The 14,431-nt window shown below is 46.1% G+C and overlaps 3 protein-coding genes across 3 annotated transcripts in view; 1 reads left to right on the top strand and 2 right to left on the bottom strand.

Moving 5' to 3' along the window:
- fxn (frataxin) overlaps positions 1-14,431 on the bottom strand; it is a 162,588-nt gene that overhangs the window by 70,367 nt on the left and 77,790 nt on the right. The gene's annotated exons all lie outside the window — the stretch shown is intronic.
- Positions 1-14,431, top strand: part of LOC127602247 (amyloid-beta A4 precursor protein-binding family A member 1-like) — a 50,074-nt gene that overhangs the window by 25,636 nt on the left and 10,007 nt on the right. Inside the window, exons 5-6 of the mRNA XM_052068280.1 lie at positions 3,853-3,939; positions 6,467-6,646. Of these exons, the coding sequence (XP_051924240.1) occupies positions 3,853-3,939; positions 6,467-6,646 (267 nt within the window). The remainder of the gene's footprint in view (positions 1-3,852; positions 3,940-6,466; positions 6,647-14,431) is intronic.
- On the bottom strand, positions 6,676-13,818 carry LOC127602260 (uncharacterized). The gene is made up of 2 exons (XM_052068298.1): positions 10,279-13,818; positions 6,676-10,181 (listed from the first exon to the last, which is right to left on the bottom strand). The coding sequence occupies exon 1, from the start codon at positions 12,648-12,650 to the stop codon at positions 11,445-11,447; it is 1,206 nt and encodes a 401-aa protein (XP_051924258.1). The 5' UTR covers positions 12,651-13,818; the 3' UTR covers positions 6,676-10,181; positions 10,279-11,444.

The raw sequence follows: 14,431 nt of genomic DNA, 5'->3' as shown, positions 1-14,431 counted from the left end.
GGAGATGGGCTAGATGCGATAACATGGCTCTGTTGGAATGGTACTACTTAAGCAACCCTATTCAGAGGGGTCACATGCAGAGAATGTGGGCTAAATGGTTACTTCGAAACCCACAGTCACTGTTGACTGCGAAACAACTAGTAGCTCAGTGTTCCAACATCCACAAACGGCAACTGCTGTCACAACTTGAGATTGATGAGGTACAACGCAGGTTCCATGGTGAAGGGCCCCAGGCTGCCAGATCAGAGGAGGAGGTCATACAAGAGATTGGGAGGCAAGCCCCAATGAATGCAGATGATGAGATTGGGTGGCCAGTCCCAATGAATGAAATGCTGAGCGAGGCAGCAACTGACCTGAAAGCTAAGATCATGGCGAGAATGAAAGCTGGGCAACCTAGAAACCGATTACAAAGGCTATGTGAAGTACCATCTGAAAGTCTCATAGAAAGTGTGAATGCAGCACTGAGGGCGATCCCTACCGTAACGATCACAGAAACCAATGCGCTGATATACGCTTCAGCATCAGTGATCCTGGAGACTCTGGGCTATAAAAGCAACCATGGAAGCCATGAGATAGGTTACCCACCATGGAAAAGAGGGTTGGAGGCTAAGATCAAGGCGGCCCGGAGAGATGTGATGAAAAGGCCGATACCCGAGAGGTACATCCAGAACCTGAAGCACTCAAAACCGCCAAACAAAGGCTCCAAGCCTTGTCCAGTCGCCTAAAGCGGTACACGAAAGAGAATGAGGCCAGACGAATAAACAGGCTGTTCGCAACACAACCTGCGAAAGTGTACGCCCAGTGGCAGGGTCCTAACAACAGAGCTGACCCACCAAGACTGGAAACTGAAAGGTACTGGAAAGGCATATGGGAGAAGGAGGTTGCACATAACAGCAGTGCACAATGGCTGGTGACCCTGAGAGAGGAGCACAGCAACCTCCCTGAACAGAACCCAGTTACCATAACAGTGGCAGATATACAGGAAAGAGTCTCAGATATGAAGAACTGGACAGCACCAGGCCCGGACATGGTCCACACCTACTGGCTAAAGAAACTCGCAGCACTCCATGAGCGCCTAGCAGTACAAATGAACCAGCTGCTGAGGGATGGGACTCACCCAGAATGGCTAACCGAAGGGCGAACGATCCTGATCATGAAGGATCCCTCGAAGGGTGCAGTTCCATCCAACTATCGGCCAATAACCTGTCTCTCCACAACATGGAAGCTCATGTCAGGCATCATTGCGGCTAAGATAAGTGGACACATGGATCAATACATGAGCGAAGCACAGAAGGGCATTGGTAGAGATACTAGAGGAGCCAAACATCAACTCCTGGTTGACAGAACAGTCGCACACGACTGCAGGTCCCGACGTACCAACCTGTGCACAGCTTGGATTGATTTACAAGAAAGCCTATGACTCGATGCCACATACATGGATCACTGAATGCTTGGAGTTGTATAAGGTGAACAGGACCCTAAGAGCCTTTGTTACGAACTCGATGAGGATGTGGAAAACCACACTTGAAGCCAATGGCAAGCCACTTACCCAAGTGTCCATCAAATGTGGCATATACCAAGGTGATGCACTCTCCCCACTGCTGTTCTGCATAGGACTGAACCCCCTAAACCAAGTAATCACCAAGACAGGCTATGGATACCGCCTCAGAAATGGAGCTACAATCAGTCACCTCCTCTGCATGGATGACATAAAGCTGTATGCTAAGAGCGAAAGGGACATAGATTCCCTGATCCACACAACCAGGATCTACAGCAGCGACATCGGGATGTAATTCGGGCTTGAGAAATGTAGTCGGATGGTGACTAAGAGAGGAAAGGTAGTCCGCACTGAAGGGGTCTCACTCCCTGAAGGAACAATTGCAGACATTGAGGACAGCTACAAGTACCTTGGTATACCACAAGCCAATGGCAACCTCGAACTGGCAACAAGGAAAGCAGCTTCGGCCAAATACCTCCAGCGAGTGAGGCAATTCCTAAGAAGCCAGCTCAATGGCAAGAATAAGACCCGGGCAATAAACAAATTATTGTAAAATACAGAAATGGCACCCATTAATGAGACTGCACCCAACCGTACTGTGCATCGAATGGTCGTGAAAATACGGTAATCGTTTCCACTCTGTATTTGACAATATAGTAATCCCTCATTTTTTGCGGTAATTTGGTACCGGACCGAACACGAAAAGTTAAAAACTGTGATGTCGGACCAGGATTTTTCGTGTTTGTATGTGGATATAATGGTTGAATACTGTTAAATGTGAACTAGGCTTTTATGGCTGTTCCACAGTATATTAGCACCCTTTGTTGGTGAAGGTATGAGACGACAGTTGAAAACAGACCAGTTCCAGTATTTCACTGTCTGTCTGGTTTTTATTGTTATTTCGAGCAAGAAATAACATAGGTGTGGGTCCTTGGGCAAGATCCTTCACACTAATGCCTACCTAATACAATGATGAGAGACAATAAAATGAATGACATGCCGGCTCAGACGTCGCCCGGCCAAACAAGGTCTGGGTCAGGTGCTGGGGAACCAGAGCACCTTGATGAAAAATGGGCTACTGGAACAAAAGGGAGATGGGCGAGACGATCGATCCCATCCAACTATCGGCCAATAACCTGTCTCTCCACAACATGGAAGCTCATGTCAGGCATCATTGCGGCTAAGATAAGTGGATATATGGATCAATACATGAGCGAAGCACAGAAGGGCATTGGTAGAAATACCAGAGGAGCCAAACATCAGCTCCAAGTTGACAGAACAGTCGCACAAGACTGCAGGTCCCGACATACCAACCTGTGCACAGCCTGGATTGATGACAAGAAAGCCTATGACTCGATGCCACATACATGGATCACTGAATGCTTGGAGTTGTATAAGGTGAACAGGACCTTAAGAGCCTTCGTTGCGAACTCGATGAGGATGTGGGAAACCACAAGCCACTTACCCAAGTGTCCATCAAATGTGGCATATACAAAGGTGATGCACTCTCCCCACTGCTGTTCTGCATAGGACTGAACCCCCTAAGCCAAGTAATCACCAAGACAGGCTATGGATACCACCTCAGAAATTGAGCTACGATCAGTCACCTCCTCTACATGGATGACATAAAGCTGTATGCTAAGAGGGAAAGGGACATAGACTCCCTGATCCACACAACCATGATCTACAGCAGTGGCATCAGGATGTCATTCAGGCTTGAGAAATGTAGTCGGATGATGACTAAGGAGGCAAGGACGTCCACACTGAAGGGGTATCACTCCCTGAAGGAACAATAACACACATTGAGGACAGCTTCAAGTATCTCGGTATACCACAAGCCAATGGCAACCTTGAATTGGCAACAAGCAAAGCGGCTACAGCTAGAGGTAAGTCCGACTGTATCCAATCTGAACTTTTCTACCTCGCACACCAGCTCGGGCTCCTTCTCTGCAAGAGAGGTGACATTCCATGTCCCTAGAGCTAGCTTCTGCAGCCAAGGATCGGACCACCGGGTCCCCGCCTTTGGCTGCCGCCCAGGTCACACTGCACCCGACCCCTTTTGCCCCTCCCATGGGTGGTGAGCCCATTAGAAGCGGGACCCACGTTGCCTCTTCGGGCTGAGCCCGGCCGGGCCCCATCGGTGCAGGCCACCAGGCGCTCGCCAACGAGCCCCACCCCCAGTACCAAAACAAACCTGCAGACAATAATGGTCTGCATCTTGAATTAATGTCCTTCTGGGTTTGTTTTGCACAGTTGAGTCATTTTACTGGTGTTTGCTGTGGTGAGGATGGACTTGGCAAATATAAATACCTACTCACTATGTATTTTTTGTTCCCATATGCGTATGTTTGTAGACCCCTGAGGATGGTGCCCAGGCGATGACAGCGGTTGATCTCTTCATCTCCACTCAGAGAATAAAAATGCTCAATGCAGATTCCCAGGTATATGCCTGCTGATTGTAGTGCACATAACCACAAGTGCCCCCTTTTAACCATTACCATACCATTGATTCTATAGTCAGATCATATTATATATTGGACTGTATTCTCTTCATCATCTTGATAATGTTCTGCATCAGTGTCTTAGTTGAATTGTTTGAGGACGACTCAATCATTTCAAAGCTAGGTATACACTAGAAATAAAACTGAAGTTTTCCGAGTAAAGTACATGGTCAAATTGACATCAGTTTGAATTCTAGTCAAAAAAACTAAATAATAATAATACATTTTATTTATAAGCGCCTTTCAAGACACCCAAGGAAGAGATAACCATGCTTGTACATTACATGGGTTATTTTAAACCCCAGTTCCAATAAAGTCCAAATGTCAAGAACACAATTATGTTTTTTTTCCCCAAAATATTGACTTACTATGAATTTTGTCAGAGGCCAGGATTCAACAGTAAAGTTCTATCCCAATCATTCTAGCGTTATTTGACATCAATCGATTTTTGTAAGGCCAAGTGTCAGGCTTTTCAAAACATCAATTGAATATAAAGGATAAAACATCTCCGGACCGAATTATTTGAAGGGGTGAGTTGTCATGACTCCTTTGATGGTCCCTAGTGGGCATGATCCAATATTGACTCCGAGCTCTTGAATCCACTTTAATGTCTGTATGGCTGAATTTACTCTTCAGCCGATTATTATTAGACTCTTTATTCTTAAGATAATTATTGCTGTCTTAACGTGACGCAGGGCATACGACATTCTTGAACCAGTTACCAGCCAATCACAGGGCTACAAAAATAATTTTCAGCAAATTTGAAGTGGATTTTTACAAGAGGTGTTTGGAAAAGCAATAGATATTGCCAAATATTTACATGTATTAAAAGGAGGGGAAACATCTCTCAACAAAGCGTAACTCACACTACAGAACTTTGAATTAGTATTTGCCCACTTAATGATTAATGTATCTTTGCATATTTATCTCATATAAAGGTTTCAGATCATCCAACCAATTTTAAAATCACGAGTGGATTATTCCCGTGAGCTGATTGGCTGCGCATCTTCGCAGCCCCGCCCAGCGTGACAAAACACTAGGGAAGCCTTGTGTCTTGTTGCGCTGTTGATTCTCTGGTTTACTGCGTCTTGTGTTTGCTACGTGCGTGGCGAGAGAGAGAGAGAGAGAGAGAGAAAACACCTTTATTCATCTCATAATGAAGAAATTTCCAATTTACAGCAGCAAAGTTATGAAAGGAAGAAAGTAGAAGAACAAAAAGTATAGGAGCTGCTGTAAAGGCAGCCAATCTTGCGAGCAGTTTTTCACTTATCGGGGCAGGGTCCCGGTCCCCATTAACCACCATACGTTCAGGGATCACTGTATAAGGAAAGGTTAGAGATGTAAGCTTATGTTATAAGATAACACATTAACCTGTGAGTGTGAGCGTGAATGGTTGTTCGTCTCTGTGTGCCCTGCGTTTGGCTGGCAACCGATTCAGGGTGTCCCCCGCCTACTGCCCGGAGACAGCTGGGATAGGCTCCAGCACCCCCCGCGACCCTAGTGAGGATCAAGCGGTTCGGAAGATGAATGAATGAATGTGGAAGTGTTGTCAGGGTTCTGTTGTTCGGCCTGGCCAGTAGGTGGCAGTCCGAGCTTATTTTCTGGTTGCACACCTGCTGCCAATCGTGTAATTAAGGAACGTTGTATACAGGACCCTTTGGCTGTCAAAGGGTTGTCTGAGTATTGTGTATTGCATTGCTACTTACACGCTTGTTGACCTTTTTCTGCTATCGTTCTCGTCGTGTTTTTTGCTCTAAGCTTCTCGGTACTATTTACTCTGCTCGACAGACTTTTATATATAGGATTTTTCTCGCGTGTTTTTCTATACGTTGTTTTTCTTTTGCATACTCGGTTCTATTTTTGTTCCCTTCCCTTGCCTTTTGGATTCAAGCGCTTTTTGTTAACCATTATTATTATATACATTAAACTATTTGTTTGTCACGGAGATATTGTTGACGTCTGCGATTATTGGGATCCAAAACCTTATTCGGCTTGCCCAAAAAGGGTAAGTGTATGTGGGTATCAGCATGTTTAAAATATGTACAGTAAACACTATTTATATTTTATATATGTGTGTGCATGTGTGTGTGTGTGTGTGTGTGTGTGTGTGTGTGTGTGTGGGTGTGGGTGTGGGTGTGCGCGAGGCCGGGATGCCCATGTGTAAGATCTCTTTGCAGTAACACAGTAAAAAAAATTGGCTCTTAGTCTCTGACTGGTTGGCCACCCCTGGTGTATTAAATTGAATACAGGCTCAAAAGGACTTGCAAATAATTGTATTCAATTTAGTAATAACGGGGCATCCCAACTTCATTGGAATTGTTTTTTTTTTCCAAGATAAAGGGGTTAAGATAATGGATGGATGGCTGGATGGATGGATGAAATTGTTAGGTGTTTTTACATTCAAATCTCTTGGATTTTCAGCTTGGATTTCATCACATAAGGACTGTTGGGGCTCTTTGATTTACAGGAGACAATGATGGACTATCCTCTGCGCACCATGTCTTACATTGCAGACATAGAGAACAGTGTGGTTTTGATGGCCAGATGCAGAATGCCTCCACCTGATTCTCAAGAAACTGTCAACCCCTCAGACCCGGAAGCACACAGCCACTACAAGATGATATGTCATGTGTTGGAATCTGAGGATGTAAGTCGATAACAAATTTATTATGAAACTAGTCACTGAGATGTTTCATAGACAATAGGCCCAGAAGCGTATTTTTTCTTGTCCAATATAATTTTGAAAATGTTTAGGTTTTAGCCAGTTTTCCCATAGGGGGAATGCTAAAGGTGCTACGTATTCAATGAGGCACCACAAATTTGGCAGAAAATACACCTTTAATATTCTAAAATTACATTAAAAACTACTTGTTACTACTATTCTGAAGATGGAAACGGCAACATCAGATGTAAAGCAATGCCTAATCAGTTACTATTAATTCTAACATAAGCAATTTTCAAGAGCATGCGACTTTAGTTTTTGAAAGAAATATAGTACAGTGCAGGGTGCAAATCTAGTTGCCTCAACCACCAATATGATATGATGCAGAGTGCTGAGGCCACCTCATGAACCAAGTATGGGAGATTCCAATATAGTTCATTCGGATTTGAGGATTTTCTTTTTCAATAAAATCGAGTAAAATACAATGGCGACATAAACTCATAGACAGTCACTCAAGAGTGACTGTCAAACTCAGGTAAACTACTTTAACTTCACAGCTTAGCTCATAACAAACATGTACACAAACTCATCTTCGTCAGTTACGCCCTTGATTGATAAAACAATACAGAGATTGAAACTAAAAAGTATATTAACACCTATGACTGTGATGCTTTTAGCATAGACATATACTGTACATGCATAGACACGGCCTTGAGTGGGTTTACGCATTGGTATGATAGTGTCCGTTATTTTTAAAGTGGCAGATCACTAATGCAATGTATTGGACTGAACTTTGAAGCGATAACATACAATCAAAACTAATTTAGAATTTAAATCTGATTATTACAATCATTTAATCATTACTTACAATATTAATCACAGGACAGTGAGTGTCAATCTTTAATTTAAATTTTCACCAGGCCAGCAGGGAAATCCAGACTTCCCTCTCCATAATCTGCTCTTCTGGGGGGACCTGAAGTCCTTACCAAGCCAACTAGGACAAATAGTTTTTCCAGCATGTCCTGCATCATGCCCGAGGCCTCCACTTTTCCATTAGTCTTGCTTGACACCGAGACGGCAATCTTAGCCCTGGATGTTCACTTTTCCATTTGACTGTTTTGGGGCCTCGCGGTTCCAATGGAACCACATTTTAGAATGATCTCGGGGGCTGTTCTGAAGCGCCAGCTGTCTTGGGCCGATTGGAGCAATGTCGTCAGTGATATTTGATTGGCCAACAACGATGCAGCAAGGAAACTTGCTGTGCATTCCCATTTTCTGGTTTTCAACAAGCCAGTTGTGACCAAAGTCATAAAATTACAGTATATACAAATAAGCATAATAGTGTTTGACAACAATGCTGAACCATATTAACAATTTTAGAAGTACTAATGGATGCCTTTTTTGATGATGAAAGGTAAAAGATCTCACAAGTGAGCACACGCAGCGGTTGTTTACCAGGTCTCTGACCTGGTACTCTTACATGAGGTCTCCAGCAGCAGAGCAGAGGTTTGTCGTTTCCCCCGGTCCGGCCGATCATGACCCCATCCATCGGGGATGGTAGCTTTAGGTAGCTGGAGGTCTTCAGACCCTGCTGACTTTGAGGGGTGGAAAAAACGAATAAGAATTCAGAATTAAATGAACGCTGGCAGTGAGCTTGCCGCGACATTCCCGAAATTACTTTTGCACTTGCATATTTCATTTAGGCGGCTTGGTGGTCCGGTGGTTAGCACGTCGGCCTCACAGTGCGGAGGTGCAGGGTTCAATTGTGGCTCTGGCCTTCCTCTGTGGAGTATGCACATTCTCCAGTGCCTTCATGGGTTTTCTCCTGGTACTCTGATTTACTCTCACATTCCAAAAAAAAACATGCATGGCAGGCTAATGGAACACTTTAATCCTCCCTAGGTGTGAGTGTGAACGTGGATGACTGTTCGTCTGTGTGTGCCCAACGATTGGCTGGCAACGGGTTCAGGGTGTCCCCCGCCTACTGCCCAAAGATGGCTGGGATAGGCTCCAGCACCCCCCACGACCCTTGTGAGGATAGAGCGGATCGAAAAATGGAAGGACTATTTCATTCATGGTACATAATACATTGTGAACATGGTTCAATATTTTTATAAGGTACAAAATATGTGAAAAATAATTTGGTTTCCTTTTTCATACAATAAACAGATTTTATTTCTTAAAGCCTATCTGTGCATAAACAGCAAACTGTATTTTATTGTCTTGAGGCATCATCAAACAAATACACATTAAAACTTAAATTTTGCATTTCTTGTGTCCAAAACATAAGCCATTAAATACAAAAAGGCTTTAACAGCCTTTGTGCAACTTTACTTGACCAGCGAGCATTTTAGCATGCAACACAATAATACATACAGTGCATGGTTGTGCGTTTGTGAGCTTATATCAGCTAACTAAGAATAAGAGAAATATTAACTACGACAAGTTTTAGGAGTGTGAAGGTCCCTCAAATGAAGATGCCCAAGAGGAAATGGTTGAAATGGTAAACTTTACTACCGGTAAATATTGATGAATATTCTCATCAAGTAGTGGTGCAGTGGTTCCCTGGTTAGCAAGTCTGCCTCACAATTCAGAGGTCATGGATTCGATTCAGGGCTCCGGTCCTCCTGTGTGGAGTTTGCATCTTCTCTTTCAGTCACTCAATTCATGTTTTAGAAAATTCACCATAACTATCTTTGGTTCATTTTGTTCACTTCATTGATGTACTAAGGGAGTGGCATTCAGGAATGTTGACTCCAACTATGTCGTGTAGTGTCGTGTGCCCCTGTTAAATTGTTCTACGCCCCCCACCCCTTTGTTTTGAGAAAGTCCAGACCTTGACAGTGCACCACTTTTTATTCCTCTCCAACTCCCACATTTTTGTTAGACCCTTCCTCTATTGCCATCATGTGGAAGTGTCATAACATAATCCCGGATAAGCCCCCAATTATGTTTGGGAGTGGGTGGGATGAGAATCAGCACCTCTTAATATGAGAGTATGGTCGTCAGCTGGCAATGGGATTGTCCACTCCAATTCAAAGTCCTTCGCCTAATGGAGGAGATGATTGGGGTCTTGTTCACGAGTGAGAGGGGGCAATGGAGTTGGGGGTCACTAAACAGATGGGCGTAGTGTCTCCACCCATGTGGACCCTGTGTTGGTCTGTTGCAGTGAGCATTGAGCCAAAAGGTGAAACTCTCACATTACCACTCGATCTACATTCATACCCTCACGGTTAAGCTCAGCTTAAGACAAGCACGGGATCCCCAGTAAGACACAATGAACTCAGTATTGGTTTCCTGTCAGGGTAGAGGGTCAGGTCAAGGAGGCAGGAACCGAAGGCAGTCAGAGAAACCAAACCAAGGTGTACTGGAGGGCTGGGCACAACAGCTGGGCAGCAGAGCGTATGGCAGGAAAGGTAGCTGAAGAACTGGGTGGCTCTTTGGACTGGCCTTTATGCTGCAGAGGAGAGTGTCGCTGATGAGGTGAGGACTGGCAGGTGAAACAGGTGCAACGCCCAGCCTACAGTGATTTAAGGGAAAGGTAACCAAAGACAGAACAGCGGGAGGGACCACACAGTGGAACACTGAGGACAGAAGCAATGGATTCTAGCACTCACCTAGTGTCAAAAGCAGCGGGTCATGACTGAAAGAAAAAGATCACAGATGTGAGTGGCCTAAAGAGCTGGAAGTGCTGGAAGAAGAAGCTGGGGAGAGGGAAGCCTGGGCTTCCCTGCTAAAGCTGCTGCATCTGCCACCCCATCCCGGAATAGCATAACAAAATGAATGGTGGATGAATGCATCTTTGTAAATAGACGTCTTATGGCATGCATTTTTCAAAATAACAATTACATATTTTACTCCAATTGCCATGGAAAGGGTCATTCTTCTGTTGTTTATTTTATTTTGTTTAACTCGAACCCCATTTGATTCTAATCAAGGTCAAGGTCATCTTTATTGTCAAATATGCTTTATGTATTACATGCTGAATACATAAAGCACACAAAGCTAAGACAAGATAGCAGCTAATGTAATGTGAACAGTATAAACAGTATTGACATTATAAACAATATCAACAACATAAACAATGGCACTTGTGGCTATTGTGGGTAAAGTGAGGTAGTGCATTGTGCAATACGTAGTTGTCGAATGATGAGGGGAGGGTCATAGTCTGTGACAGGAGGCAGGGGTCGGGCAGAGGCAGCGGGCGGGGAGTGCGGGCAGAGCAGGAGGGAGTTGAGTCTCCTGACCGCCTGGTGGAAGAAACTGTTTTTGAGCCTGCTGGTTCTGGCACGGAGACTCCGCAATCTCCTTCCCGACGGCAGCAGGCCGAAGAGGCTGTGAGATGGGTGGGTGGGGTCACCTGCGATCCGTATGGCTTGGCGGGTCAGACAGGGGTAGTAACTGTCCATGAGTGGGAGGAGAGAGACACCATTGATCTTCTCAGCTGCTCTCACGTCAGTCTTTTGGCAGGACACAGTGCAAGCACCATACCACACAGTGATGCACCTGTACAGGATGCTCTCAATGGCACCTATATAAAATATCTGCATGGTGGGTGGTGGGGCTCTTGCTCTCCTCAGTTTGCGGAGGATGTACAGGCGCTGATTGGCTTTTTTAGCCAGTGATGAGGTATTGTGGCTCCCGGACAGGTCTTCAGAGATGTGCACTCCCAGGAACTTGGTGTTGCTCACTCTCTCCACTGTGGCACCGTTAATGGTCAGTGAGGCATGCTGGGAGTGCGTCTTTCTGAAGTCCACAACAATCTCCTTTGTCTTCTCCACATTCAGGTGGAGATTGTTGTCTTTACACCACAGGCCAGCCTGGTCACCTCACTCCTGTAGATTGTCTCATCGTCATTGCTGATGAGACCCACTACAGTCATGTCATTCGCAAACTTAACGAAGAGATTGGAGCTGGACGAAGGACTGCAGTCGTGGGTCAGCAGTGTGAAGAGGAGGGGGCTCAGCACATATCCGTGTGGGGCACGTTTGTTCATCATGATGGTGCCGGAGGTGTTGCTGCCAACCCGAACTGCCTGTGTTGAGCCCCAGGTGGTCCAGTTTGTGGATGAGCTGCTACGGGATGATGGTGTTGAATGCTGAGCTGAAGTCGATGAACAGCATTCTGACGTGTGAGTTCTTGGTCTCCAGGTGGGTGAGGGCTGAGTGGTGGGCGGTGGAGATGGGGTCGGCAGTTGATCTGCCCTGCCGATATGCAAACATGTAGGGGCCCAGGGTGGTGGGGCAGACTTTATGTGCTGCATGACTAACCGCTTAAAGTGCTTCATGAGGATGGGGGTGAGTGCGACCGGGCGGTAGTCATTGTAGCTGGAGGGGGATGACTTCTTCGGGACCGGGATGATGATGGTGGCTTTGAGACAAGTGGGGACAACAGCCTGGCTCAGTGAGGTGTTAAAGATGACCGTGAAAACATCTGTGAGCTCCTCAGCACAGTCTCTCAGGACGCGACCAGGAATGTTGTCAGGACCTGCCGCTTTTCGTACGTTTGTTCTCCTGAGGGGTCGCCTCACACTATCAAGGGAAAGCGTCAGCACCTGGTCGCCAGGAGGGTTTGGGGTCATCTGTGCTGGGGTGGTGTTGTCCCTCTCAAAACGGGCGAAGAAATCATTCAGGTTGTTCAGAAGACTGATGGAGCTGTTGCAGGTGTGCAGAGAGGGCGTGTAGTCTGTGATAGGAGCTGTTGCAGGTGTGCAGAGAGGGTGTGTAGTCTGTGATAGTCTGGATTCCCCCACCACCGGTTCCTGGTGTCTCAGCTGTCCTTGAACTGGTCTGCAATCCTCTTGAATATCGTCTCTTGGCCAGTCTGATGCCTCGTGACATGTTGGCCCTGGCAGTCCTGAGGCCCACCACGTCTCCAGCTCTGAGTGGGCAGTGTTCCTGGCCCTCAGGAGCATGTGGAACTCACCTCTCAGCCATGGCTTCTGATTGGCCCGGATGGTGATGGTTCTGGTGACCGTGACATCATCCATGCACTTCCTTATGTAGGACGTGACGGTTTCGCGTACTTTTTGAGGTTAATGGTTGCATGTTTAAACCTCACTAAAGGTCTGTGCTGGAGAAACTGTCTTGGTGTGCTTCTGTGAACGCCTCAGGCCACACTCGTACTTGCTTCCACACTGGTTTGACGACTTTCATCAGTGGCCCGTATGCTGGATATAGCATACGAGCCACCAGATCACAGTGGTGTGATCTGAGGCACCAAGGTGGGGGAGGGGTAGGGCTTTGTAGGATCATCTGATTGTAGTGTAGATGGTATCCAGAATATTTGGACCTCTTGTTGGGAAGTTGATGTGGCCATGGAGTTGTGGAAGCACACTCTTGGGGTTTGCATGATTGAAATCTCCAGCCAAGATGAGAAAGGTGTCGGAGTGGGCTGTCTGCTGTTCGCTGATGGAGTTCAGACAGGGCCATACTCCTGCTGTTGGTTGAGCCAGGGGGAATGTATATCGCTACCATCAATATGGCACAAAATTCCCTCGGCAGGTAGAATGGCCGGCATTTGATAATCATAAACTCCACCGTAGGTGAGCAGCGCTTGCAAACCACAACAGCGTCTTGGCACCAGGCATCGTTGATGTAAACACAGAGTCCCCCGCCGCGAGTCTTCCCCTCCTCAACGAGCTCTCTGTCTGCTCGGTCGTACGTTAGCCCAGCTAGCCGAATAGCCCGGTCTGGGACACTGTCGTTGAGCAATGTCTACACGAAAACAAGGACGCAGCAGTCACTCACGGTTTTGCGAGATGTTCGAAGTAAGTGGATATAGTCCAGTTTGTTGTCCAGCGAGCGTACGTTGGCCAGCGTGATGGTCGGGATAGCTGGTCGATGAGGGCTAGCTGCTAGCCTAGCCTGGATACCTCCATGCTTCCCCCTCTTCTGCTTCCTTAGATTCCGTCTCTGGCGCTTCCACTGCGGGCTGGTTGCAGGAGTGGGGGTCGGTGATTGAGCAGGCCTCCGCGGCGGATCGCAGTTACGCAGCAGACCACAGTTAAGCAGTTTTTCCGCCTTCATAAATTAGTTTTTGTAGTTCTGCCGATGGCGAGCAGAAACTCACAAGGGTATTCGCGTCTTGGTGCACAAGGCAGTGAAAACAAGGAACATTAAGAACACAAACACGAAGAACACTTTGCAAGGGGAGAGAAAGAGAGAAGCCGGTGCGGGTAGCCGCGCCGCCATCTACTGGCCATATTCAGTTAGCCAAAATATGTATACTTTGACAGCTAATTTGTCATTAATGCTACAACAGAAACTAAGACATGAGCCTCCCAACTACATTCGGTAGCCATTTTCATTTTTTTAATGTGTGAATTTTAGGTATTGGGTGTGATCTCATCATGTGTCTTAGGTTAATCGAAAGAAATGTATCCTAAGGCACTTCCATTAACAATGGGGACCTTCATTTAAAGTTTGAAGTTGCTGTACTTTCATGTTATTTTGATGTGTGTGGTATTGTCAGATTGGTCCAAATTGACACTCAAGAATAACCAAAAGGAGGAGACAGGAGACTCGATTCTGGTACCAGGAGGGAACGAGGAGAAGCGTTCGGTTTCAGTTCTCCACACGTAACCCTAACGATCTCCCCCTTCACCTCCTCATTTATTGGGAAAAGCTACTACATAGGTGTGTCCAACCTAAAGGGTGGGGGCTGTTGAACACACACTGAACTTGTTTGACTATGTGTGTGTATGTGAGTGCAATTTACGTACATGTGTGAAAATAGACATAAACATCCCGTTGCAGCTGGTGTTGATGT

The sequence above is a fragment of the Hippocampus zosterae genome, chromosome 6 (genome assembly GCF_025434085.1).
Source record: "Hippocampus zosterae strain Florida chromosome 6, ASM2543408v3, whole genome shotgun sequence".
In the NCBI taxonomy this organism is placed as follows: Eukaryota; Metazoa; Chordata; class Actinopteri; order Syngnathiformes; family Syngnathidae; genus Hippocampus; species Hippocampus zosterae.
This window is presented reverse-complemented; position numbering and strand designations above follow the sequence as displayed.

Coding starts and splice junctions, on each gene's coding strand:
- LOC127602260 (XM_052068298.1), bottom strand. CDS start 12,650: ATGGATGATGTCACGGTCACCAGAACCATCACCATCCGGGCCAATCAG.